Below are 24,115 nucleotides of genomic sequence, written 5' to 3'. Positions count from 1 at the left end.
CGTAGTATTGTGGAAGGAGAGCGGGCTCACCTCCTATACATCAATCCTTTTTCTGGAGAAGAGGAAATCCCAGTGGAAAGAGAAGCCGCGATGCAATTAAACGCGCGGAGACGCGTTTTAAAGGCACGTGAATAAAAGAAAGCATTTTACTGTGTACCGCGTCTGATAGTAAGACGCGTCCGGTGTAATTGCTTTCAGCGTTAGTGGAGGGATTCTTGTTGAAGAATACCTTAGTGTTTTCTGGTCACAGCTTATTTTATTTCCGTTGGAGCATGTTGTGAAAGAGTCAAGCAATTGCTCTGAATTACGGACACGAAGTGGTACCTCTTTAAATGAACCTTGGAATCTGGGTTGTGAATGTAACAACGTCTTGTTAAAAAGGGAAGACAAATACCCTTCTTCTAGTGACTTTTCAGCTTAGGTGCTTGGCAGCGTTCTAAGACTGTGCACCTTTTGGGGAAGTACTTGTTTTGCTGATATTAACTCTTGGAGATTGGGCAGAGACTATAAATAATATATGGATTAGAGACTAAGTACAGAACATGAATTATTGCAGCGGGCTGTGAGACCTTGGTGAGTTGGAGGAGGGGACGAACAGTACTTTGTAGAGATAATACAAAGAAACAGAGAGTAATCTTTTGCTTTGTCACCCTTTATACAACCTTGAAGGTCTTTCAGACCCAGCGCAGAGTGTATACCACTCCCTTGAGAGGAACACAGAAACTAGAGCCTCTTTATTCTTTTATCCCATTCCCCTTTTTTCCCCGGGGCACGAATTCACGCAGAGAGTATATTCTCCTCTGTTGGGGGTCGAGTGGAGAGAAATTGGGGGGGCTTATCTTCAGACATCGTCTCCGCTTGGCACAAGAACAAGGTTAGTGGCGTTCTTGTTTCTTGCGCTGCTGCCAATCCCGACAGTCTGGCAGCCCAGTAGAGGGTAGGTGCCCTTATAAGTATTGCACTTTTACTGAGAAGTGCGAACCCTTTCCACTAATAGTGTAACAGGCCTCGTGATAAGTGTTGATGCCATAAGCTGCTTTGCCCCGAGTGCTGGTGAAAGAAGTGTTAGTGCTCAGACCCGGACAGTATCGACCCATGTAACGCACAGGATGCGCCAGACACCTCATCCACTTACTATGTTGTTGCTTTACGCAGCCTTATATATCACCTTGTGGTGAACATGTCTCCATCATTCCAATGAGCCTAGCCGGTAACAGGCTTCCACCCCTCCCTGCCCTACCACAGTATTGGCCACCGCTGATTTTCAGAGCTGTAAACATCCGGTGTCAGTTGTATCCTGCTCAATGGTAATCACGTTATCGACCACAGAAGGTGGAAGGGCGGAATTGCTGCTCCCGAAACTTCTCAGCAGCGGGCACTCAACCCGCCGAGTTATCTCGCTGGATTCTATCATGGCTGCAGCAGGAGCCAGGTGCAGGCACTCGCTGACATTAAATTCTACCGCTGAGCTGCAGGGCGGGGCGCATGAGCGCAGTGTGAAGGTATAGGGATTCCACTAAGAAGTGCCGGTACTATCCCATTGAAAGGTGAAGCACTCTTGCCGTGAAATCTCTCTCCTACTAACTGCAGATATAGCAGCCTGCATAACAAGCGCCTGCACTCGCCTAATAATAGAACAGCAGCCATGAAGTGAAACCTCGGTAATGCCCAGCAGAATGTACAGTTGCCCTGATAAGAAGTACTGGTGATGTGCAATAAAAGTACCGCAGACTCACGAGTAGCGTTGGTACTGTCCCACTAAACGTCTGGCAGCCCAGTAGAGGGTAGGTGCTCTTGTAAGTATTGCACTTTTGCTGAGAAGTGTGAACCCTTTCCAGTAATAGTGTAACAGGCCCCGTGATAAGTGCTGATGTCATAACCTGCTTTGCCCCGAGTGCTGGTGTAAGAAGTTTTAGTGCTCAGACCCCGACAGTATCAACCCCTGTAAAGCACAGGATACGCCAGACACCTCATTCACTTACTATGTTGTTGCTTTACGCGGCCTTATATATCGTCTCGTGGTAAACATGTCTCCATCATTCCAATGAGCCTAGTCGATAACAGGCTTCCACCCCTGCCTGCCCTACCACAGTATTGGCCACCGCTGATTTGCAGCGCTGTAAACATCTGCCGTCAGTTATATCCGGCTCAATGGTAATCACATTATCGACCACAGAAGGAAAAAGGACGGATTCGCCGCTCCCAGAAACTTCTCAGCAGCGTGCACTCAACCCGCCGAGTTATCTCGCTGGATTCCAGCATGGCGGCAGCAGGAGCCAGGTGCATGCTCTCGCTGACATTAAATTCCACCGCTGAGCTGCAGGGCAGAGCGCGTGAGCTCAGTGTGAAGGAATAGGGGTTCCACTGAGAATTGCCGGTACTATCCCATTGAAAGGTGAGGCACTCTTCCCGTGAAATCTATCTCCTACAAACTGCAGATATAGCAGCCTGCATAGCACACTCCTGCACTGTCCTAATAATAGAACAGCAGCCATGAAGTGAAACCTCGGTAATGCCCAGCAGAATGTACAGTTGCCCTGATAAGAAGTACTGGTGATGTGCAATAAAAGTACCGCAGACTCACGAGTAGCGTTGGTACTGTCCCACTAAACGTCTGGCAGCCCAGTAGAGGGTAGGTGCCCTTGTAAATATTGCACTTTTGTTGAAAAGTGCAAACCCTTTCCACTAATAGTGTAACAGGCCTCTCAATTAGTGCTGATGCCATAAGCTGCTTTGCCCCAAGTGCTGGTGAAAGAAGTGTTAGTGCTCAGACCCGGACAGTATCGACCTGTGTAAAGCACAGGATGCCCCAGACACCGCATCCACTTACTATGTTGTTGCTTTACGCGGCCTTATATATCACCTTGGCGTGAACATGTCTCCATCATTCCAATGAGCCTATTCGGTAACAGGCTTCCACCCCTGCCTGCCCTACCACAGTATTGGCCACCGCTGATTTGCAGCACTGTAAACATCCGGTGTTAGTTATGTCCTGCTCAATTGTTGTCACGTTGTCGACCACAGAAGGTAGAAGGGTGGATTCGGCGCTCCTGGAAATTCTCAGCAGCAGGCACTCAGCCCGCCGAGTTATCTCGCTGGATTCCAGCATGGCGCCAGCAGGAGCCAGGTGCAGGCTCTTGCTGACATTAAACTCCACCGTTGGGCTGCAGGGCAGAGAACGCGAGCTCAGTGTGAATGTATAGGGGTTCCATTGAGAATTGCCGGTACAATCCCATTGCAGGGTAAAGCACTCTTGCCGTGAAATCTCTCTCCTACCAACTGCAAATATAGAAGCCTGCATAACGAGAACCTGCACTGTCCTAATAATAGAACGGCAGCCATGAAGTGAAACCTCGGTAATGCCTAGCTGAATATACAGTTGCCCTGATAAGAAGTACTGGTGCTGTGCAATAAAAGTACCGCAGACTCACGAGTAGCGTTGGTACTGTCCCACTAAACGTCTGGCAGCCCAGTAGAGGGTTGGTGCCCTTGTAAGTATTGCACTTTTGCTGAGAAGTGCAAACCCTTTCAACTAATAGTGTAACAGGCCTCGTGATAAGTGATGATGCCATAAGCTGCTTTGCCCCGGTGCTGGCGAAAGAAGTGTTAGTGCTCAGACCCAGACAGTATCGACCCCTGTAAAGCACAGGAGGCGTCAGACACCTCATCCACTTACTATGTTGTTGCTTTAAGCGGCCTTATATAGCACCTCGTGGTGAACATGTTTCCATCATTCCAATGAGCCTGTTCGGTAACAGGCTTCCACCCCAGCCTGCCCTACCACAGTATTGACCACCGCTGATTTGCAGCGCTGTAAACATCTGGTGTCAATTATGTCCTGCTCAATTGTTGTCACGTTGTCGACCACAGAAGGTAGAAGGGCGGATTCGGCGCATCCGGAAATTCTCAGCAGCAGGCACTCAAACCGCCGAGTTATCTCGCTGGATTCCAGCATGGCGGCAGCAAGAGCCAGGTGCAGGCTCTTGCTGACATTAACCTCCACCGCTGGGCTGCAGGGCGGAGCACCTGAGCTCAATGTGAATGTATAGGGGTTCCACTGAGAAGTGCCGGTCCTATCCCATTGCAAGGTGAAGCACTCTTGCTGTGAAATCTCTCTCCTACCAACTGCAGATATAGCAGCCTGCATAACAAGAACCTGCACTGTCCTAATAATAGAACAGCAGCCATGAAGTGAAACCTCGATAATGCCCAGCTGAATGTACAGTTGCCCTGATAAGAAGTATTGGTGCTGTGCAATAAAAGTACCGCAGACTCACGAGTAGCGTTGGTACTGTCCCACTAAACGTCTGGCAGCCCAGTAGAGGGTAGGTGCCCTTGTAAATATTGCACTTTTGTTGAAAAGTGCAAACCCTTTCCACTAATAGTGTAACAGGCCTCTCAATTAGTGCTGATGCCATAAGCTGCTTTGCCCCAAGTGCTGGTGAAAGAAGTGTTAGTGCTCAGACCCGGACAGTATCGACCTGTGTAAAGCACAGGATGTGCCAGACACCGCATCCACTTACTATGTTGTTGCTTTACGCGGCCTTATATATCACCTTGGCGTGAACATGTCTCCATCATTCCAATGAGCCTATTCGGTAACAGGCTTCCACCCCTCCCTGCCCTACCACAGTATTGGCCACCGCTGATTTGCAGCACTGTAAACATCCGGTGTTAGTTATGTCCTGCTCAATTGTTGTCACGTTGTCAACCACAGAAGGTAGAAGGGTGGATTCGGCGCTCCCGGAAATTCTCAGCAGCAGGCACTCAGCCCGCCGAGTTATCTCGCTGGATTCCAGCATGGCGCCAGCAGGAGCCAGGTGCAGGCTCTTGCTGACATTAAACTCCACCGTTGGGCTGCAGGGCAGAGCACGCGAGCTCAGTGTGAATGTATAGGGGTTCCACTGAGAATTGCCGTTACAATCCCATTGCAGGGTAAAGCACTCTTGCCGTGAAATCTCTCTCCTACCAACTGCAAATATAGCAGCCTGCATAACGAGAACCTGCACTGTCCTAATAATAGAACGTCAGCCATGAAGTGAAACCTCGGTAATGCCTAGCTGAATATACAGTTGCCCTGATAAGAAGTACTGGTGCTGTGCAATAAAAGTACCGCAGACTCACGAGTAGCGTTGGTACTGTCCCACTAAACGTCTGGCAGCCCAGTAGAGGGTTGGTGCCCTTGTAAGTATTGCACTTTTGCTGAGAAGTGCAAACCCTTTCAACTAATAGTGTAACAGGCCTCGTGATAAGTGATGATGCCATAAGCTGCTTTGCCCCGGTGCTGGCGAAAGAAGTGTTAGTGCTCAGACCCAGACAGTATCGACCCCTGTAAAACGCAGGAGGCGTCAGACACCTCATCCACTTACTATGTTGTTGCTTTAAGCGGCCTTATATAGCACCTCGTGGTGAGCATGTTTCCATCATTCCAATGAGCCTATTCGGTAACAGGCTTCCACCCCAGCCTGCCCTACCACAGTATTGACCACCGCTGATTTGCAGCGCTGTAAACATCGGGTGTCAATTATGTCCTGCTCAATTGTTGTCACGTTGTCGACCACAGAAGGTAGAAGGGCGGATTTGGCGCATCCGGAAATTCTCAGCAGCAGGCACTTAAACCGCCGAGTTATCTCGCTGGATTCCAGCATGGCGGCAGCAAGAGCCAGGTGCAGGCTCTTGCTGACATTAAACTCCACCGCTGGGCTGCAGGGCGGAGCACGTGAGCTCAATGTGAATGTATAGGGGTTCCACTGAGAAGTGCCGGTCCTATCCCATTGCAAGGTGAAGCACTCTTGCCGTGAAATCTCTCTCCTACCAACTGCAGATATAGCAGCCTGCATAACAAGAACCTGCACTGTCCTAATAATAGAACAGCAGCCATGAAGTGAAACCTTGATAATGCCCAGCTGAATGTACAGTTGCCCTGATAAGAAGTATTGGTGCTGTGCAATAAAAGTACCGCAGACTCACGAGTAGCATTGGTACTATCCCACTAAACGTCTGGCAGCCCAGTAGAGGGTAGGTGCCCATGTAAGTATTGCACTTTTGCTGAGAAGTGCGAACCCTTTCCACTAATAGTGTAACAGGCCTCGTGATAAGTGCTGATGCCATAAGCTGCTTTGCCCTGAGTGCTGGTGAAAGAAGAATTAGTGCTCAGACCCGGACAGTATCGACCCCTGTAAAGCACAGGATGCGCCAGACACCTCATCCACTTACTATGTTGTTGCTTTACACTGCCTTATATATCACCTCGTGGTGAACATGTCTACATCATTCCAATGAGCCTAGTCGGTAACAGGCTTCCACCCCTGCCTGCCCTACCGCAGTATTGGCCACCCCTGATTTGCAGCGCTGTAAACATCCAGTGTCAGTTATGTCCTGCTCAATTGTTGTCACGTCGTCGACCACAGAAGGTAGAAGGGCGGATTCGCCGCTCCCGGAAATTCTCACCAGCAGGCACTCAACCCGTCGAGTTATCTCGCTGGATTCCAGCATAGTGGCAGCAGAAGCGAGGTGCAGGCTCTCGCTGACATTAAACTCCACCGCTGGGCTGCAGGGCAGAGCACGCGAGCTCATTGTGAATGTATAGGGGTTCCACTGAGAAGTGCCGGTACTATCCCATTGCAAGGTGAAGCACTCTTGCCGTGAAATCTCTCTCCTACCAACTGCAGATATAGCAGCCTGCATAACAAGCACCTGCACTGTCCTAATAATAGAACGGCAGCCATGAAGTGAAACCTCGGTAATGCCCAGCTGAATGTACAGTTGCCCTGATAAGAAGTACTGGTGCTGTCCAATAAAAGTGCAGCAGACTCACGAGTAGAGTTGGTCCTGTCCGACTAAACGTCTGGCAGCCCTGTAGAGGGTAGGTGCCCTTGTAAGTATTGCACTTTTGCTGAGAAGTCCGAACCCTTTCCACTAATAGTGTAACAGGCCTCGTGATAAGTGCTGATGCCATAAGCTGCTTTGCCCTGAGTGCTGGTGAAAGAAGTGTTAGTGCTCAGACCAGGACAGTATCGACCCCTGTAATGCACAGGATGCATCAGACACCTCATCCACTTACTATGTTGTTGCTTTACGCGGCCTTATATATCACCTTGTGGTGAACATGTCTCCATCATTCCAATGAGCCTAGTCAGTAACAGTATTCCACCCCTGCCTGCCCTACCACAGTATTGGCCACCGCTAATTCGCAGACTCACGAGTAGCGTTGGTACTGACGGAGGGGATGATTAATTAGGGGCAGGAGGGGCCAGGGGACTCTGCAGCAGCAGCTCAGAAGCCGCGCTGGGGAGATCGTGAGAGAGAACTAAGGGAAATGGCACACCTTAATTTGTAACCGGTGCTCCTGGAACGCTTGCTCTAAAAACAGGAAAAAAACGTATATATGAGCTGTTGGAGACTGAAGCTTGAGAGTTGTACAATTTATTTGAAGACACAGCTTCTAGGAACAATAACAGTTTGAATATTTGAATATACTGAGTAAAGGTTTACATTTGCTAAGAGAGAGAAAAGTTGCCTTAAGGTACACTTGTGAGTTTTTGAGGAAGATTGAATAAAAACGGTTGTGCTTGTTACAAAGAGGAATACTCACATTTGCTTATAAGTGTAATCCTGTAAGATACATTAGAATGCAGAGTACATGTTATTATCATTAGGTACGCTCACAATGCTATATCAGTGAGATTTCCTAAGACCACAATATAAATGCTTAAATGTAGAGAACAAGTTAAAAAGCACATTTGCAGATATAACATGATTTGTCTAAAAAATAGTTAAAACATAATACAAAAATATTTACATACATAAAATATGAACATTTGATCAAGGGCCCTTGGAGACAACTCTCGGTCTGAATACCTACAAACAGACGAGAAGTTGCCCGCTGATGTTTTTGCGGGGCTCCTTCTTATACTGTCCAAAACTCATGAGACTATAATTACGTAATCTCACGCCACCACGTAGCAAATACCCCTCCATTGTCATTTACTGGCCTGCCTTGTACCTTTCCCACCCGTAAGGTTTGGTATGGCCTCTTTCCTGTAATTGTGGTACATACTCCAGTCTAGACTGAGACCTGCCACTTGACTGGAAGTTTATTATTAAACTATCAATGGACGACAGAATCGTGTAAGTATTGCTTCGAGGGGTTCTATTCATGTGTCAATCAAGCAGTTTGCGATAATATTTCGCCACAATTATCCTCAGTTTATCGGATATCTTGCTTGACGTAGTTGTGGTGCGAGCTTCCCTTATTCTATTCATGGCTTAGGTGGGGGACGTGGGGTATGTTGCAAGATTTATTGAGGAACTTGACTTCTACAGCTTGTGGGAAATATACAATGAGGTGGGGCCTGGTAGGGGTGCGGGTCCTTGCAGACAAGAGCAGCTGGGTGAAGTTTGGGTCAGACCTGCTTTCTGCTTCTGCTTAAGCTAAGGTAAAATGGCAGTGCTCAGGGCAATGTAGCTGATGCCTGTAACTGCTAAGCAGCAGGGCCTACACTGGAGTCATGTTGTGCAGGTGATAGATGTGTCCTAGGATAGCTTATGCAGGTAAAAATTCACCCTCCAACATTCCCCCCTCAGGTTCGAAATCCGAACCTATCAAACATCTTTAAATACCATTCGAACTGCATACTTGGCTGGAGACGGGGGAAGTGGCCAGGGCGGTCACAAAGAGGCTGTTCCTCTGAATCTTTGTCCTGCACTTTTCCTGAATCTGCATCTGTTTTCCCTAAATTATCACACATTGTCTCATAGGGACGCATCAAGTCCCCCTGTGATGAATGTGGTGGGACTCTATGCACCTGGGCCTGATACTGACTTACCACAGGAATGTCTGGCAATGGGCGGGAGTCAGGAATGGTCAATTCCACTATACTCATCATTGTCGTCTCTCCATTATCTCCCTTATCCCTACGTATTCCAGTATATGACCCTGAGCCTACATAATTCATCCCTATCATTTGAGAACTAAATCTCTTTACACAGTATATCAGCATCTGTGTTCCAAAACACAACAACAACAGCACACAGAAAATTGGCATTAAAAATTTAAGCACTGCAGACAGCCATGAAGGCATCCAGTTCAAATCGAACCAGCCATTTACGAGATCTGCTTCAGCACCTCCTTCCTCATGCATCTCTTTCCCCAGGTTGTCCAAATCCTCGATGGCCTTCGTGAGTGTTCCGTTGTCAGCATCGTTCGCTAAAATGAAAGTACAGCAGGATTTTCCCACCTTTGCACACACACCACCATTCATCGCTGTTAGCTGGTCTAGAACATATCTGTGCTCTAGAACCATAAGTCGTAGGGGTCGAAGTTCTTCTTTCACGGCGTTGAACCCATCCCGGGTGTTATTGATGAGTTGCATTAGTTCATATCTGGTCACTTGCAGCCAGCGAGCATTGGCTTTAGTCTGGAACATGGGGATAACTCCCCCAAAGAAAAGTTCGGCATCGTTGAAGAGTCTGTAATCCTGAGGTATTTTGTGAAAAGGGCCATCAGAGAAGTATTTCATTATTTTTCTTTTCCCATGATGAAGCAGGGTAACATCATCTGCCATTGGGTGTGTGTGGATGCGGGAAATGTTCGCTGCAGGGACAACAAGATGTAGTTCATGCATTGTTACTACGGAACATAGTCCTTGCCAGTGGGGGGGCAGCTGCAGATAGATGTGCTCGCCGCATGCCCAATAGATGTCCATGAGACTAGAAGTACCGTGCTGGAGGTCAAAATTAAACACTGTGTGACTGCAGTTTGTGTTTCGGCCCACAGGCACTGTTCCGGTACCTAGGAAGCAAAGGAGAGGAGACTTAAGTTTGTATGCTCTTTTAGGTTTGTACTTTGTACCTTCATTGAGAGTGTATCTTCTAGTTTCTTGTGCCCATATCTCAGCACATTCCCTCCCAATAGTCACATTGGTATAATGCTTATGCTCCTGACCTACAACCGGGCTACCTAAGGAGGCTGCCTTGCATATTAATTCATGTGGCCCATTCCATCTGTTATTAAAATATATATTGGCCCACAGGCGCAGAACGGGTCTCCACTGACAAGGGCATGTGTCATGGGTATGGTTAGTCTGTTGATATTCGGGCGAGTGGCATTTCGATGGGGGTGTTGGGAAGGTGAACTATCCTAGCTTTCTAAACTGATACTCCCAGACCTGTATCATATTAGCAGGTACTCCCATTTCATGGTAAACTTCCATTCTCCTTTCAAATTCTACTGGATCAGAAACGACAGTGAATGTAACATACTTGTTATCCCACTCTGAGGCGTTTACATATGCCGTATTAATTTGTGCTGACTGGAGCTGTATCTGACCATGTATGCGGCAAAGGAACAGGTGTAGGAGACATTTGGCAGTGGGCGGTGGAATCTCTTTGGGAATGAGCAATTTGTCTCCGCCTACAGCATGTGGAATGTATGAGCACACAAAGCAGGAATCATTCGTGGCTTTCCTCCCCACCTCCCTCATGTCTCTGTACCACATATTATCTAACAATGCGTTATGGGTACCATCATTCTGTACTGACACGCCAGGGCGCTGGGAGGAAAAATCAGGCATAGAGTGTTGTTCGAATGTGTACACAACTGTGTCCTGGAGATCACTGACCCAGTTTGAGACTTGTTCTGTGTCTTTCTCCTTACGTTGTGTGCGAGGGGTGTATCTCCTTGGTGTTTTATTGCGACCCATTTTATACCTGACACTCCTTTTATGCTGACGGAAACGTCTAGGGACACCTTTCCCAGGGGCATTAACAGTGATATCAAGTACCCTGTCCCACTCGGTGTGGTCTACAGAGGGTGTGGAAGGTGTCGTGGGTACAGGGGTGGTGCAGCCATTGCTGGTGTATTCCTCATCTAGTATGTTACCAGGACTCGTTTCAGGCATGTTATTTTCTACTAAGATGGTAGGCCTAACTTTGCTTGATATAGCCTTTTCTCTCTCTGCTTGTAATGCAAGCCAATGAAATATAGCCATTGAAGCAACGAACATAACAAAGAATAACAGTACAATAATACATATCTTTTTAATAGAGATCCTGGAGGGAGATGTTGGTCTGTTGCTGTTTCTTATCCCGTAGACTCTCATACGTTCTCCATAGTCTTTATCCTGGATTGTCATGGGAAATGGAACGCCCTCCTTTCGATAAATGTTCAAGTCTCTGATGGTGCCGGATGAATCCTCACATGGTTCAGATGAACCCATGCTTTGCGTTCGGCAATTCGGACCGCAGTGGGTGAAGAGTCAATGACCAGGTAAGGTCCCTCGTACTTAGGGTCTCTCCACTTCCGTACTTGCTTCTTTATGAAGATTTGTGTTCCAGGGCGGATGGGCAAAAGTTTATCGGAAATTGTGCCGTCCTTGCTGGTGCTGTCCTTTCTCTTGGTCTTGGATGTCTGAATAGAAAGAAATCTAGCAGCACAGGTTAGGGCACACAAGTAATCAAATAATTCAGCTTTCACAATCTCAGAAGACGTTTCATTGTCTACTTTAGGTCTGGTGGAAGGAACAACTGTATTCATTGATCTGCCAGTGACAAGCTGGTGGGGTGTGAGGTGATGATCAGAGCTGGGGCTGTTCCTGAGTGCAAACAAAGCAATTGGGAGGCAATAGAGCAATTTTTTCCCAATTGTGGCGCTTATCTTGCTGATCTTGGCTTTGAGCAATCCGTTGAGGCGCTCACAGATACCATTGCTTTGTGGGTGATAGGCTGAAGTAAGTTTATGTTTTATTCCTAACATGGTGGCTATTATCTCAAAGATGGAGTTTGAAAAATGCCCGCCATTGTCACTGCGGATGGATTCTGGTAATCCCCAGCGACATATGACCTCACGAAGTAAGAAGGTGGCTGCGGCCTTAGCGTCACAATGGACACATGGTCCAGCCTCAATCCATCGTGAGAAGGGACATACTACCACGATGAGGTATCGGTAGTTGTGACATCTGTCAAGCATGTCCACATAGTCAATGTGGAGTTCCCTAAAGGGACCCTTAGGCCTTGGTATTGTTGAAGCAACTGTTTTCATAGCTGGGTTGGGTGAATACTGCTGACAGATAAGGCACTGATGAACAAAGAGCTGTATCTGTTCATGTGCATTGGGGATGAACCATTCTGCCTGCAGGTTAGAGGACATGATATCACGAGGGACATGTGTAGGAAGGTGCAGCTGGGTAAGTGCTACTTGCAAAAGAGCCTGTGGCATGACAGGCTTCCCTGTCATTGTCTGTCTGTAAATGAAATCTGAGGCATCCTGTTGTACTCCCCTCTTCTTCCACAACTCTTTTTCTTCAGCTTGGGAACTCTCTTGTATCTCTCTGAGGTGCAACTGTGCAATGATGTCAAATTGCTGTGTGTCATCAATTGTATATGGAAGTGTTGAATCAGGTGTATCTGGGAGTGGTGACTCACTTGTGTCCTCAGCTGCTTCTTGTATATCTTCCTGCGCTATCGGGTGTGCATCTTTGGCAAGCAAAATGCGGGTGCAGTCAGTCTGTGTCGGGGATAGTGACTGTGTACAACTCTGGCCTTTAGCTGCTGCTTTAGCAGCCCAATCAGCCATTGCATTTCCTCTGGAAACAAAATCTTGGCCGTTCGTGTGCGCTGCACATTTCACTACTGCTACCTCTGCTGGCAGTGTCAGAGAATCAATTAGTTCTTCAAGTAACTGTTTGTGCATTACAGGCGTGCCATCCGTTTTAAGAAACCCGCGCCTTTTCCATCTCAATATGCTGGAATGCGTTGTTGTGGTGACATATGCTGAATCAGAGTACACAGTAATTCTCTTATCAGCTCCATGCTTCAGCGCTGCTATTAATGCAACCAGCTCTGCTGCCTGGGCTGAGTAATGGGGTGGCAATGTAATCTGCTGTACAATGTCCAGAGAATCTGAGGAGTTATTCTGTTGCGCTCTGACTACAGCTGCTCCAGTGTGTCTTATCCCTGTCTCTTGATCAATAGTGGAAGAACCATCAACAAAGTAAATTATACTGTCTGGCAATGGGTCCTCCTTTGCTGTACCTGACTCATCTGGGCAGTATGTGGCACAATCATGGGTGTCATCATCAGCTGTCGCTATTGGATGGGCAAAGAACGTGGCTGGATTTACAGTGTGGCACTTTACAACCTTCAACGATGGTAATGACAGTATGACTTCATATCCTGACACTCTTTGTGTGGTAAGAGTTGTTTTAGCTTTCTGTATTATTGCAAAAACAGCATGCTCAGTGTACAACGTCAGAGGGGAGCCCATGACTATGGGGGTGCTTTTCTCAACGGCAAATGCTGCTGTTGAAAGAGCCTGTTCACAAGGATAGTGGCCTTTCATCACTGAGTCCAACATGCCACTGAAGTATGCAATTGGTTTGGGACCCAAGGGCTATTTCTGGGTGAGGACTGCTGTCATGACCTGTCCATTACAGTGCGTGAACAGATAGAATTCCTTTGTATAATCAGGAGATCCCAACACTGGTGCATTTGTAATCTCATCTTTTAATTTTACAAAGGCTGATGTCATTTCAGGTGTCCAGTCAATCTTGTTATGCCTGTCCTTAGCTGTTTTGACAGCTTTCAGGAGTGGTGCTGTTATAGTAGAATAATCAAAGACCCACTGCCTGACATAGTTCACTAGTCCTAGGAACTTTTGCATGTCTTTAACTGTCTGTGGTTCCGGAGTATTCCTTATTGCTTCTACTCTTCCTGGCGTAACTCTTCTTCCTGAGGCTGAGATCAGTTGACCTAAATACTGTACTTCTTCCTGACAGTATTGTAGTTTTTTCTTGTCTACTTTGTATCCTCTATGTGCTAATGTTGCAAGTAGAGCAATTGTATCTTTTCTGCACTCTTGCTCTGTTGCACTGCAGAGGAGTATGTCATCGACATATTGCAGCTAAGTGCTGTCACATTGGAAATTTGATAAGTCATCCTTTACAACTCTGTTAAACACACTGGGGGACTCACAATAGCCCTGAGGGAGCCTTTTGTAGCAAAATTGCCTATTCCTGAATACAAATGCGAACAGAAACTGGCTTTCAGGATGCAGTGGGACACTGAAAAAAGCATTTTTCAGGTCAATGACGGAAAAGTATTTTGCATTTTGTGGGATGTTTGTAAGGATCACTGAAGGGTCAGGGACGATGGGAAACTCTGGTATCACTATGCTGTTAATCGAGCGAAGATCATGAACCAGCCTCCATTGATTTGTTTGTTGTTTTCTCACAGGAAACAGACAGGTGTTGCAAGGTGAGATACAAGGATATATCACACCTTGATCCAGTAATGCTTGAATCGTAGGGGCTATTCCTTCTTCAGCTTCTTTGGACAAAGGGTATTGGCGCATTCTGGGAAGAATGGCGCCAGGTTTCAGTGTCACTTTGAATGGTTCTGCCGATCGAATGAGCCCCACATCATTGGGACCTGTAGTCCAAAGGATGTCGGGCACCTGAGCTAGGTCTGAGTCACGTGCAGTATCGATTACTGTGGGTTGTGTTGGTGTTCTTATTTCAACTGTCACTGACACGGGGACTGGATTCTGATATACAATGTCTTCACTATCACCGAATAGTTCTTGATCCGTAATGTTTCTCACCTGATGTCCAGGCTCAATAAAAATGACACAGGCCCATGAGTGGCCAAAGTCATCTCCTGCTATAAAGACTCCATATGTCGGTGTTATGTTAAAACATTGTATTCCTAGGATCATATTTTTGTCTGGTGTTGGCATATTCTGTGACTGAGGACGGAAAAGAAATTCTTTGGGTAGCTGTACAGTGCGCCCTGCCATTTCTGGTGAATTGGCAATGACCATTTGCACAACTGTGGAGAATGCTAGTTCATCCACTGGGCGAGCTCCTATTTGGTCTCTCATAGAAGAGTCCACGGTGACAGCCATCATTCTTGTCAGTGATGTGCCAGGAATGGAGCAAGTCATTGTGCCTTTTTCATCAAATTGAATTGTCATGTTGAATTTGGCCATAAGATCGCGGCCCAATAAATTTACGGGGGATTGTGTCGAATAAAGCAGTCGCTGCTGAATGCTTTTGCCTCCTATTTTCATTGGTACTGGCTTGGTGAAAGGGACCCTTGTAATTGCCCCAGAGAAACCCTGTGTGTCTATGCTTTGATTGGAGATAGGCAGTGCTCCCTCTGTTATACAGGAAAATGTTGCACCTGTGTCAATCAGAAAACTATACGTTTTGTTGTTGATCGTGACATACACAACTGGGTCCTTTCTAATGTTTGTCAGGCACGATAACAATGGACACACTAGGGTCTTCTGTGGGCTTTCCTAGCTGGTATATCTTCCAGCCTGATGTTGCTGAATGGTACCCTGCAGAACCGGATTGGCGGGCTGCAGTACTGTGGTTCCCTGAGGTACAAGAACCTGTGTCTGTGGCACCATTTGGTACATAGGCACCTGTTGTTGAACCAGTTGTGGCTGTGTCTGTTGGACTGGTGTCTGTAATTGTACTTGCTGCAACATTGGCTGTTGCTGTCCTGCAGACGGGTAGGTGTACACTACATTGGGCTGCAGTGGCTGTGTCTGCTGCTGAACGTATTGCACTGGTACCTGAACTTGCTGTGGTTGCCCTCTGCTTGCTATTTCTTCAGCATACATTTTAGTGCGGCATTCCCTTATCATGTGTCCTGGTCGCTGACAGTAGTAACACAGTGGAGGTCCTGGCTGCTGTGTGGGTCTATAGTTGCCCATCCCTCTACCTCTTCCTCGCATTCCAGTATTTGATGACCTTGTTTGTCTGTTATCATAATACTGCTGTTGCCTCTCATTGCTTTTGGGGTGTTGTGCCTGTGTCTGCTGTGCTGCTGCCTGCGTGTTTCCTTGTAATGCACTCTGGGTAGTCTGTGGAATTTGGGTGACAGTAGTCATTTGACCCACTGGTGTGGCTACCATTATTGTGTCCACAGCCTCCTTTTTCTTTAATTTCTGTTGCACTAATTTAGCTGCAGCATTTTCAATGGCCACCTGCCTCTTCTTCTCCTGCTCTTGCTCCTTCTTACAGTAGTGGATGATATGGTGTTGTATTTCTGCCCATGGTTTGCATTCCATTGCTACTATTCCATCTAACTTATCTTGCACAGCAGTTGGCAGTCCCTTTTTAATTGTATGGTAGAAGAACCTACAGTTACCTCCTGTCACATCCCATTTCTCTCCTAATTCCTGTTGCCATTTTTCCTTCATTCTAGTAATGTACTGTGCAGGATCTTCATTGCTTTGCATTGTCTGGGACATTAGGGACCCGATGTCTGGGACATCAGGAAATTTTCTACGCAGCTCACTCCACAGGGCAAACCTTATTGTATTAAAAGGGTTACCATCCAATTCTAAGTTTGTGATGGAAAGTCTGTGGTCAATACGTGTGAACATTTCCTCTGCATCTTCTCCTATCAGGGAAACGAGCAGACTTTTCACATCTCCAGCAGCCAATGGCACCCCTGCAGTGTTTTTCTCAAAGGCTTGTATCCACTTCCCAGCACCCTCTGTGAGGGGCGGAAGTTGCTTCTTTAAATTATCCTTGTCCATAAGGGACCAAGGGGTGTAGATGGGACAGTCCTTGATATTTTTATATAGCAGTGGCAGCTGGCGCAGCACCCCTGTGGGCCTTGTGCTGTCATACCTGCGTGCATATTTCTGCCATATTCTCAAGCCTCTGCGCATGTAGTTGTAATCCCAGTCTTCATCCCCCTCCCCCCTCAAGATACAGTCTTCAGCTGTTGCCATGTCCTCAGGGTGGAAAGACCCTTCTCGAGGCCACACCATCATTTGGGGGGCTTTATTTTCTGTCCATTCTGCCAAGTCGTCTGAGAATTTGTCAGCATAATAGTTACTCCCTTCTCCTAGCACCACTATCTCATATGGTGTCAGATCTTTGGATGACAGCTGTCCTGGCCTACTAATGGCCATGTTGTACAGTGCTCCAGATCTGGTGGTGCGCAGGCGTGCTTTACCTATTACGTCATATTCCTCTGGGTTGTCGTCAGGTCTCCCATGGTTACCTAGAACTGCGAGATTTTCTATTTCTGTCCTTCTCTGCCTGTACCTCCTTTCTGCTCGCTCAAGCACATCAGCCAGTTCTAAATTGTCTCTTTCTATCCCTGGTGCTACTATTCTACGTGGTGTGGCTACTGGTGGTGATGCCTGGCGTACCGGTGTCTGTGGCAGCGATCTCTGGGGGTTGTAGTTAGGGAATGGTGGAGGGGCTTGTGTTTGATTAGCTGCTGTGTCGCTCTGTGGTTGGGCTTCACAATCTAATTGTATCCATGGCCTCTGCTGTGGCCTTATTGTTAAGATTCCACCCTTGTGTGACCTTACCTCGTTTGTACCACCTGCCAATTCATTGAGTGTCAGTTGTTGTTGTTGCTTTTCCCTAAACTGGCCTACCCCACCCATTAGTTCAGTCATTCTGTCCTCTCCTCTACCTTTCTGCAATGGCCGCCACTGATCAGTTACTGTATTGTCAGTAGTGGCGTTTCTTGAGCAGTGTGCAAGTGGCACGCCCTCAACTGCTCTGCCTGTTCTGTGGTATAAGTCTTGTTCTGTCCTCCACCTAATGATGTCTCTATTAGTGATTGCTTCAGAGAGGCGTTGTTCGCCCTCCCTGTTTTCTTCGTAGAACTGTGTCTGGAGTTCCTCCTCTCTGTTGGGACCAGAGTTAAGGGGTCGCCACTCCTCATAGTGTTGTTGTGTATCGAATTGTTGCCGGATGGGGGACAGAAACGGGCCATATTGTCTGGTCCCAGCCCCGGAGGTGTTGTGTTCCCTAGCGATAGGTATTGGTGCTGGGCCGTGAGGCCTGGGGAGAGGCACGTGAGAGCTGTGCTGTGAACCGCCTGAGACCCTGTCATTCTCACGATCCTCTTCTGACTGGGGGCCTGGGGCACTAGGCGCAGGAGTCATCTTTATTGTAAATAGCGCGTCAATTTGACCTGGTATTCCAGATGTGGAACCCTGGATCACTGGGCTTTGGGCTCTCAGGAGTTGGTGAGTTTGTGCACTGTCTGGTCTATTGTCTTGTGTACTGTTTGCAATGTCTGGGAAGAAGATATCACGGTCTGGGACGGAGATATCTTCATGGCCTACGGCTGCCCTATTATTTGTTGTTTGTTCTAGGTCTGTTTTAAGAACCAGTTCGGGATAAATTCGAGATTCAGAGTAGGCTGGTGGGGGAGCTGTAGGCGTTTCGGGTGTTTGAGCTGTGGGTGCTTGGGCTGTGGGTGCTTGGGCTGTGGGTGCTTCAGGCGTTTGGGCACTTGTGTCATTTTCCTTAAACACAGCCCACATGGCGAGGGTGTCCTTACGCTTTTTGAGTTTATTACCAGAGTATTTACCTTCCAAGAAAGTTCTCGCATGGTCTAGTGCTATTTTATCAAAAGTCCCTTCTCTGGGCCAGGAATGTGGCGCATTTCGTGTGAGTTCATGCAATTCATTACAATGTTTCCTGATGCGCTTTCCTTGCTCTGTAAAGTTATTTATCACGTGTTACAGGGGCGTTGCCATTGTTACTTAGCGTAGGGTGTGTAAAGGGTTAAAGGGTGTACCTCCACTGGGGGCTAAAGTCAGAGTCACCTTCTGTAAATCTGTTGTGTCTATTCCTAGAGTAGATATTAGTGCTAATATAACTGTACCCACCAGTGGTGGAACTTGGGCTGAGGACACTGAAGGATCCTCAGTAATGGTGGTAACGCTCCCGCTCTCTAAATGGATTGTGACTTCAAATGTATTGTTTTGCACGGGCTGTCTGTTCATATCCAGGAGTTATCTTGGGGGGCGGGCTAGTGGTGGCGGCGATGCCTGACAACTGTGCTCACTGCTTACCATGCGGTTTTGTAAATATGCCCACAGTAGGGGGCAATGTGTTGTGAAGGGGTATCTCTGCAGGTGCTCAGTAATGCTGGGTGAAGGCTGTTGCCCCAGCTCCACTTGCAGCTCTTGGGCGTGTTGCTCACAGGCCAGGGGCAAGTCGGGAATGGACAGTCCCTGTAGGAGCAATGTGTGGAATTCGCAGTCTGATGAGGTACGAGAAACGTGTGGGTCTCCCTGTCTTCCCTGGCAAATTGCGCTCAGGGACGATGAGGTCACTAAGGGCGGGACGGTGAGGTCAATAGTTCTGCAACTCACTAAACTCTCCACTGAATGACTTACTTCTATTGAGGATTCTTCAATAGTATGTGGCGCTGGTAGGGACACTTGTGACGCTTGCAAGGGCATGCGTGGTGTCTCTGCCAATGAAGTGGAACTCTGTGATACTTCACGTATGAGTTGACTATTGTCAATGAGGGGTGTGTGAGTCTGCACTGGGAGGCACAGTTGCGTCAGATGTAGTGTAGATATTTTTATCTCTGTGCCTTGCGTGAGTGGGAGTCCCAGCAGTGTCCACGCTTTAGCTACCAAGGGGATCTGGCGTTTGTCAAGTTTAGTAATAGTTCGGGCGTTAGTGTCTTGTATTGCCACTATCTTATTGTCCACTATGTGCAGGACCACCTCAATCTGATTCTGCCTATTTTGGCTCATCTGTAGTTTTTCTTTTTGTTTATATGTGCATATATGTACTAGAAATTGGCTGACCTCCTGTCAGTTGTTTTCGCGGTTGGGGCAGTTTACCACAAGCACGATGCTTCTGTGATGACTGATTACCTCCTATACTCATGTAACCTATTCATTAGCGTGGAATGCAGTTAAAAAAGAAACATTTTTATTTAGTCCAAACGATCTGTAGTAAAAATAAAATAACGCAGAGCACTTCCCTGAGACTTCCCTCGTAAAGCCTGCAGTGCTTTGTGGAGGGGTGGGGAAATCCTGAATGCCAGATGTACACACAGGGGAGCAGCAGCAAGAAGAAAAGAAAACAATATGTCTGTGTGACAGCCGTGGCGCTCGAAATGCTGTAGCTTATAAACTTTCTTCAGTTAGTCAGTGGCAGATCATCGTACATGGGATACACCAAAATACATTTACAATCTCCCTAGTTGTTGGATCTCGCTAAAACATATCCCAGTTTTCAAATGATGGCCACAAAATATATTAGCAGCAGTTTCTACTTAACGGGCCCCTTCCCTAATTAATAATACTGGTATGGGGCCAGACATCAAAGTTGTGCACAGCAATTCGATGTTCACAGTTTATAATCAGTCAAAGAAAGATAAACGATCATAATGCACTTATATATCAATAGTATACTTTTGCTATGGTCAGCCTCTGTGCCAGCCAGTGACTCCTAACCGGTCCGGTCCTCGGATGCTTGATTCCGGTCTGGGAAAGATATGGCTGTTGTAGTTCGGACTGGACTGTTCCCATGGGGCACAGGGTCAGAGCTGATTTGCATAAAGCCATTATCTGACCCAGGGTGGTGTGGAGTGCAAAAAACGATGGATTTAGGCCCAGATCCTTGTACTGGGGTGAATGTAAGACATTGATCTACATTCTGTCCATCAAATTGTTTTTTGTAATTTTCTCCTAACAAAAGAGACCATGAAAACAGTAAGGATCACACAAGAGTTCTTGTTCTATGAACCTAAATACATTCACCATTAAACCCTAGGTGCTAACATGCAGGTCTGTGTTTGAACAGATATCCAATAAGAGCATAAGTAAAATGTAAACATTTCAACAATTATATTACAAAAATCACGCTCTATGGCCACTAGAGTGTGCTAGAGTATTCCTTATACATATGGGGTGCACCAACAATAATTAACAAACCACGTTTAGCTTGGCGAAAATATAATGCCTACAATATGAGTAAATAAACTTCCTAGTCCCGCACAGAACTCTTCCCTGGACATACAGCAGGGGATATCACCGCTAGATTAAGGAAAGATCAAAGGTCACGGTAGCTAATCGGACCTGCTGAAATTCCTTCTTTCTCATGGACTACTGACATGAGAGATTTCCTCGTCTCTGTCACTCCTAACAGAGGATCACTTGCACGAATATATCGAAAAGATGCCAGACGCAACTCTTCCTTCCCTGTAACTTTAGAGGTTCCCTTTAAGCAGAAAGATGTATAATTCACCTTCTCTTCCTTGACACCCTATTGTAGGTGTATCAAAGGCCCTCCCCCTGTGAGAGGAGGCTCCACCATAAGCCCTTTAAGCAGAAAGATGTATAATTCACCTTCTCTTCCTTGACACCCTATTGTAGGTGTATCAAAGGCCCTCCCCCTGTGAGAGGAGGCTCCACCATAAGCTGAGAAACCTGCCACGTGCGGCTCTCCTTCCCTGTATTCTATATGCAACAGGGGCTCCCTTTAACCGCTAAATAAATGCTGAATAAAAAGCTAAAAATAAGGATGACAAACACAATCCTACTTTGTATTTACACGAGGCTTAGCAATAACATGCGACTATTCACAAAGCAAAGAGGAACACATGAATCTCAGTAATCACCTAACTGTCAGGTTCAGTCTCCACATGGCACACAATCCCTTCCTCTGCGCGGAATCATATAACAAGGTTAACAGACAGGAAGCCTGGACCATTGGCAGAAGCACTGTTGCACTACAACACTGCACACCATTCGGCCGCACCCAAGAGAGAGACACCGCAGCGGCGGGCAGACACAATAATATGTATGCTTACCCCTCAGCGCTGAGGTCCCCTCACAATGGCCCATCAGGACGGTTGCGCAGAATCGTCTAGCAGTTTAGTACTTCCTCCTTAGGAACCAGCTGCATCCTGTCAGTTTAACTCCTTATTATCGCGTCAAGGTCACCAAATGACGGAGGGGATGATTAATTAGGGGCAGGAGGGGCCAGGGGACTCTGCAGCAGCAGCTCAGAAGCCGCGCTGGGGAGATCGTGAGAGAGAACTAAGGGAAATGGCACACCTTAATTTGTAACCGGTGCTCCTGGAACGCTTGCTCTAAAAACAGGAAAAAAACGTATATATGAGCTGTTGGAGACTGAAGCTTGAGAGTTGTACAATTTATTTGAAGACACAGCTTCTAGGAACAATAACAGTTTGAATATTTGAATATATTGAGTAAAGGTTTACATTTGCTAAGAGAGAGAAAAGTTGCCTTAAGGTACACTTGTGAGTTTTTGAGGCAGATTGAATAAAAACGGTTGTGCTTGTTACATAGATGAATACTCACATTTGCTTATAAGTGTAATCCTGTAAGATACATTAGAATGCAGAGTACATGTTATTATCATTAGGTACGCTCACAATGCTATATCAGTGAGATTTCCTAAGACCACAATATAAATGCTTAAATGTAGAGAACAAGTTAAAAAGCACATTTGCAGATATAAAATGATTTGTCTAAAAAATAGTTAAAACATAATACAAAAATATTTACATACATAAAATATGAACATTTGATCAAGGGCCCTTGGAGACAACTCTCGGTCTGAATACCTACAAACAGACGAGAAGTTGCCCGCTGATGTTTTTGCGGGGCTCCTTCTTATACTGTCCAAAACTCATGAGACTATAATTACGTAATCTCACGCCACCACGTAGCACATACCCCTCCATTGTCATTTACTGGCCTGCCTTGTACCTTTCCCACCCGTAAGGTTTGGTATGGCCTCTTTCCTGTAATTGTGGTACATACTCCAGTCTAGACTGAGACCTGCCACTTGACTGGAAGTTTATTATTAAACTATCAATAGACGACAGAATCGTGTAAGTATTGCTTCGAGGGGTTCTATTCATGTGTCAATCAAGCAGTTTGCGATAATATTTCGCCACAATTATCCTCAGTTTATCGGATATCTTGCTTGACGTAGTTGTGGTGCGAGCTTCCCTTATTCTATTCATGGCTTAGGTGGGGGACGTGGGGTATGTTGCAAGATTTATTGAGGAACTTGACTTCTACAGCTTGTGGGAAATATACAATGAGGTGGGGCCTGGTAGGGGTGCGGGTCCTTGCAGACAAGAGCAGCTGGGTGAAGTTTGGGTCAGACCTGCTTTCTGCTTCTGCTTAAGTTAAGGGAAAATGGCAGTGCTCAGGGCAATGTAGCTGAGGCCTGTAACTGCTAAGCAGCAGGGCCTACACTGGAGTCATGTTGTGCAGGTGATAGCTGTGTCCTAGGATAGCTTATGCAGGTAAAAATTCACCCTCCAACAGTACTGTCCCACTAAACGTCTGGCAGCCCAGTAGAGGGTAGGTGCCCTTGTAAGTATTGCACTTTTGCTGAGGAGTGCGAACCCTTTCCACTAATAGTGTAACAGGCCTCGTGATAAGTGCTGATGCCATAAGCTGCTTTGCCCCGAGTGCTGGTGAAAGAAGTGTTAGTGCTCAGACCCGGACAGTATCGACCCCTGTAAAGCACAGGATGCGCCAGACACCTCATCCACTTACTATGTTGTTGCTTTACGCGGCCTTATATATCACCTCGTGGTGAACTTGTCTCCATCATTCCAATGAGCCTAGTCAGTAACAGGCTTCCACCCCTGCCTGCCCTACCACAGTATTGGCCAACTCTGATTTGCAGCGCTGTAAACATCCGGTGTCAGTTATGTCCTGCTCAATGTAAATCACGTTATCGACCACAGAAGGTAGAAGGGCGGGTTCGCCGCTCTCGGAAACTTCTCAGCAGCAGGCACTGAACCCACCGAGTTATCTTGCTGGATTTCAGCATGGCGGCAGCAGGAGCCACGTGCAGGCTCTCGCTGACATTAAACTCCACCGCTGATCCGCAGGGCGGAGCGCGCAATGTCAGTGTGAAGGTATAGGGGTTCCACTGAGAAGTGCCAGTAATATCCCGTTGAAAGGTGAAGCACTCTTGCTGTGAAATCTCTCTCCTACCAACTGCAGATAAAGCAGCCTGCATAACAAGCGCCTGCACTGTCCTAATAATAGAACAGCAGGCATGAAGTGAAACCTCGGTAATACCCAGCTGAATGTACAGTTGCCCTGATAAGAAGTACTGGTGCTGTGCAATAACAGTATCGCAGACTCACGAGTAGTGTTGGTACTGTCCCACTAAACGTTTGGCAGCCCAGTAGAGGGTAGGTGTCCTTGTAAGTATTGCACTTTTGCTGAGAAGTGCCAACCCTTTCCACTAATAGTGTAACAGGCCTCGTGATAAGTGCTGCTGCCATAAGCAGCTTTGCTCCAAGTGCTTGTGAAAGAAGTGTT

At 46.9% G+C, this 24,115-nt stretch overlaps 1 protein-coding gene across 1 annotated transcript; it reads right to left on the bottom strand.

Moving 5' to 3' along the window:
• Positions 1 to 7,412: 7,412 nt before the first annotated feature.
• On the bottom strand, positions 7,413 to 13,762 carry LOC144819836 (uncharacterized). Its single transcript, XM_078677566.1, has one exon. The coding sequence runs from the start codon at positions 13,352 to 13,354 to the stop codon at positions 11,168 to 11,170; it is 2,187 nt and encodes a 728-aa protein (XP_078533692.1). The 5' UTR covers positions 13,355 to 13,762; the 3' UTR covers positions 7,413 to 11,167.
• Positions 13,763 to 24,115: the final 10,353 nt, after the last annotated feature.

Source organism: Lissotriton helveticus, chromosome 2_1 (genome assembly GCF_964261635.1).
Source record: "Lissotriton helveticus chromosome 2_1, aLisHel1.1, whole genome shotgun sequence".
Classification (NCBI taxonomy): domain Eukaryota; kingdom Metazoa; phylum Chordata; class Amphibia; order Caudata; family Salamandridae; genus Lissotriton; species Lissotriton helveticus.
The sequence above is the reverse complement of the archived record's forward strand: the minus strand, read 5'-3'. Positions and strand labels throughout refer to the sequence as shown.